Raw genomic sequence first — 3,500 nt, forward strand, 5'->3', positions numbered from 1 at the left:
TCGGGTTGATTATTGGCAGCGTTGAGCGCGAATTGTTTCGTTTGGCACTTCAGTCGACCGGAAGGGGGGGGGGGGGGAGAACGAAGCCCAACCTGAGGTCGTATCCAGAACGAAGAGAAGTCAAAGGTCAGATCCAGTGAGATTCAGTCTGTGATGTTTTGTAGTTTAAACGACGTCTGTTGATCAAATATCATTGATCTGTAAAATGTGAGAAAATAATCAGAACGATGAAGAAGTTTCTCTTAATGAACTACTTGAATAAAAGTGACTGATTATTACATTTATTAGATTTGTTGTCTCTGTTGTTTGAAAGTTCCGGATCTAAAAACAATGTTGAGTTTGAGTTAAGATGAATTTAACTTTGCGTTTGTTTGGCTTCAGAGTAAAAGGTCGAGCTCGAAGACCCGAGTCCCGTTGAAAGTTCTCGTCAGCAAACACAACGACTGAATCCTCACTGGAAGCTTCCCTCTGATACAGGATCTGCCTCTGAGCGACAGGTCAGAGGTCAACGGTCAAAGAGTCACACGCTGCCCAGCAGTCAGGACTGTTCTGGGATCAGTAGTCGGAGCTGGTGATTCACAGTATTGAACTTGAGAACAGAACAGAAACCCTGAACCTCAGAATTCAGAACAATCAAAGTGTCAAATAAAGTGCCGACAGACTTAAAGACGTCAAAGGTTAAAGGTCAAAGTAAAACTCAGGACTAAAGCAGAACCAGGATCAGTCTGATGATGCGTTCCGGGCTCATTGAGCTCAGCTTCCTGGCAGCGTGGTCAGTTCAGGGACCGTTGGTTACCCCGTAACAGGAATGTTTTCTTTGAAATTGAGTTTCAGTTTTAAGTGTAAATGAGCGTGGAAACTTTTATTTTACCTATTAAGGCTCATTTATGCTCAACTTTGGATAAGTATAGTGAAAACGACGGAGCTTCCTGTCTGTACTGTGCGTTCATTTTGTTACGTTCATTACGGATGAAACAGACTAAATGAAGCAGTACCACAGGAAGTCGTTGGGGGCAGTGTAACCAATAGTTAAAGCAAGATGACCATAGGACACAAAAGGAAGGAAGGAAGAAATTTGAGTTGGTGAATTGAACTGTCGCCTTTACGTTGCGACAGCTTTTCGTTGTTTTCAGAAACTTTTGACCCTGCGCTGCCCTCTAGTGGATGTATTGCTTATAAACCATGGCAACGTAAAGGATGCATTGAAGTATGTGGGATGTTTCTCTCCTCGAACATAAAGTCAGAACAAATGAGCCTTAACAGGAAGTGAGCACATCTCAACGTTTCATCACGTGACTGAAGGACCGAACGTTTTAATTCCTGTTACGACGCAAACGACCTCAGTTCGTTTCTGGGGCTCAGTCTGTTTGTCTAAAATTCTGTCTCAACAAATGGCCTCGACACACACAGAGGTCAAAGGTGTGTGAGAGAGTGTGTGTCTGTGTGTAATGGCCGTCTAACAGGTATGTGTGTGTGTGTGTGTGTGTGTAATGGCCCTCTAACAGGTAGGTAGGTGTGTGTTTGCACTCCCCCATCGACACAAGCTTCCATTGATTCCATTAATCCAAGATAGAGGAAGCTCGACCTGGCGTCGGACGTAGCGAGACGCCATCAGTAAGAACATCTTTTCATTGAGGGATTGATTTTTTCCTATCGAGAAGCAGATGAAGCTCTGATCAGCTGATTGATCTCTGAGGTCGAGGTGCTCGGTGGGATGGATGGAGATGGAGCTCTGTGATTGGTGGAGCCCAGACTACATGACGCTCTCAAAGATGATGACCTTGTTGTCGTCGTTGCCGGGTGAGATCAGCGTCAGGTCTCTGACGTCGGGGGCCATATACTCCAGGTGATGGGCCCCCCACACCGGAGTGGTCAGGTGGGCCCAGCGCTGCAACACAGCAAGAAACATCAGAGGTCATGTGACGTCAGCTCAGGGGCTCTGATTGGTTAAAGAGTAACAATCTGTTTCTTAACGGGCTGAACTGACACGAATCATTTACCACGTTTCTCATGCAGTAAAACTTTAAACCTAAGGAATGTGTTGCCTGGAAACCACTGAACATCAACTTTTACTGGACTGACAAACTTTGAGATCTACCTCTTTGAATGTTCCCTTTGCTCTGAACAGTTTGTAGAGGACACTGACGGGGATGCAGAGCATGGAGGACAAAGCCATACACCAGCCAATCACCTCGCCCCACCACGGGTACACATACACATTGTTGTAGGTCAGAGGTTTGTAGTTGAACAGGTGGAACATGAAGATGGCCTAAAGACAACAGGATGGAAAACATTTACAAATAGGATTTTTTATTATAGAGAAAGAGAAATCAGTGTTTTTCTACGGTTCAGTCTCACCAGGCAGACACATGGAGTGATGAAGGACCAGCACCACTTCATCCAGGGGAAAGGACGGTAGCCAATCATACGAGCCACATCGTCCATGAAGCGGTCAGCACCTGCGACACAATCAATCAACAAAGTCGTGACTGAACCGTCTGAGACAGAAGCACAATGTTTATACGCTCCAGAAACAAACACATGAACAGATATAATACATATATATATACATATATATATATATATTGATACATAGATCTCTGCTCCTCTCTCTGACACCAGCGCACGTTACCAACACGTTTGACAACTTTTTTCACAGAGAGGAATAAACTATGAGCTCATGTTAACCACGAGGATCATTTTTACTTTAACAGACTAAACTTTGACCTTCACATCATGTTACATAATTATTCCTGCACTTATTTTAAGATCACATACTTCACTGACACAGTATACTTCACTGACTGTGTGTGTGTGTGTGTGTGTGTGTGTGTGTGTGTGTGTGTGTGTGTGTGTGTGTGTGTCATACCGTAGACCCAGGCAACTATTATGCATTCCCAGAATGCTTGCCACAACAGAGTCATTCCACTGGCCGAATAGTAGTCAAACAACTGGAAGACGTACATCCCTCCCTGCAGGACGACAGATAAAGATCCAGTTTTAAAATTTGCGTTCACACGTACTCGTCCTCCGGAGAAACTGCAGTGCAGGTCTGAAAGCAGCTTTTGTAGATGTTTTAACCGTACACCACAGCTTGGTTACAGAGAGTCTGATGTGTGAGTGTGAACAAGAGAAAGTTTCCTCCTTCTCTCCCTGAACGTCTGTTCTCTGTGACTCTGCTGAGTGGGTTCCATCTCCTGTGAGAAGAACTGACTGAGAGTCAGCTTCAACTGTCACAACCAGCTCCAGTTGAAGAGTGAAGCTGAACTGAGATCAGTTAAAAAGACTCTGAAGTTATTAAAAACCAGAGTTTATCTCCAATATTCAGCAGGAAACTTAGAAAACATCAATAATTCTACACAGAGTTTGGTGGATTTGTTACAGCTGCAGCTCTTCAGGTTCAGGAAGCAGAGGATCATGGGTAATATTCAGCATTCAGTTGTGTTTCAGACAGTCACAGTCTGAGCGCCACTTTTTGTTTCTCTACATCAGCCATTCCC

At 44.3% G+C, this 3,500-nt stretch overlaps 1 protein-coding gene across 3 annotated transcripts in view; it reads right to left on the reverse strand.

Annotated features, from left to right (window-relative positions):
* Window positions 1–267: 267 nt before the first annotated feature.
* Window positions 268–3,500, reverse strand: part of slc6a8 (solute carrier family 6 member 8) — a 25,926-nt gene continuing 22,693 nt past the window's right edge. For 2 of the 3 annotated variants that reach the window (XM_034589955.1, XM_034589956.1), the window contains exons 11-14: window positions 2,870–2,972; window positions 2,359–2,459; window positions 2,099–2,269; window positions 1,440–1,888 (exon numbers count right to left, since the gene is read on the reverse strand). In XM_034589955.1, coding sequence (XP_034445846.1) covers window positions 1,754–1,888; window positions 2,099–2,269; window positions 2,359–2,459; window positions 2,870–2,972 — 510 coding nt within the window. In that variant the 3' untranslated portion in view covers window positions 1,440–1,753. Of the gene's footprint in view, window positions 1,889–2,098; window positions 2,270–2,358; window positions 2,460–2,869; window positions 2,973–3,500 lie in introns of all 3 variants that reach the window. The other variant, XM_034589957.1, reaches the window with a different exon arrangement.

Source organism: Hippoglossus hippoglossus, chromosome 7 (assembly GCF_009819705.1).
Source record: "Hippoglossus hippoglossus isolate fHipHip1 chromosome 7, fHipHip1.pri, whole genome shotgun sequence".
NCBI classification, from domain to species: domain Eukaryota; kingdom Metazoa; phylum Chordata; class Actinopteri; order Pleuronectiformes; family Pleuronectidae; genus Hippoglossus; species Hippoglossus hippoglossus.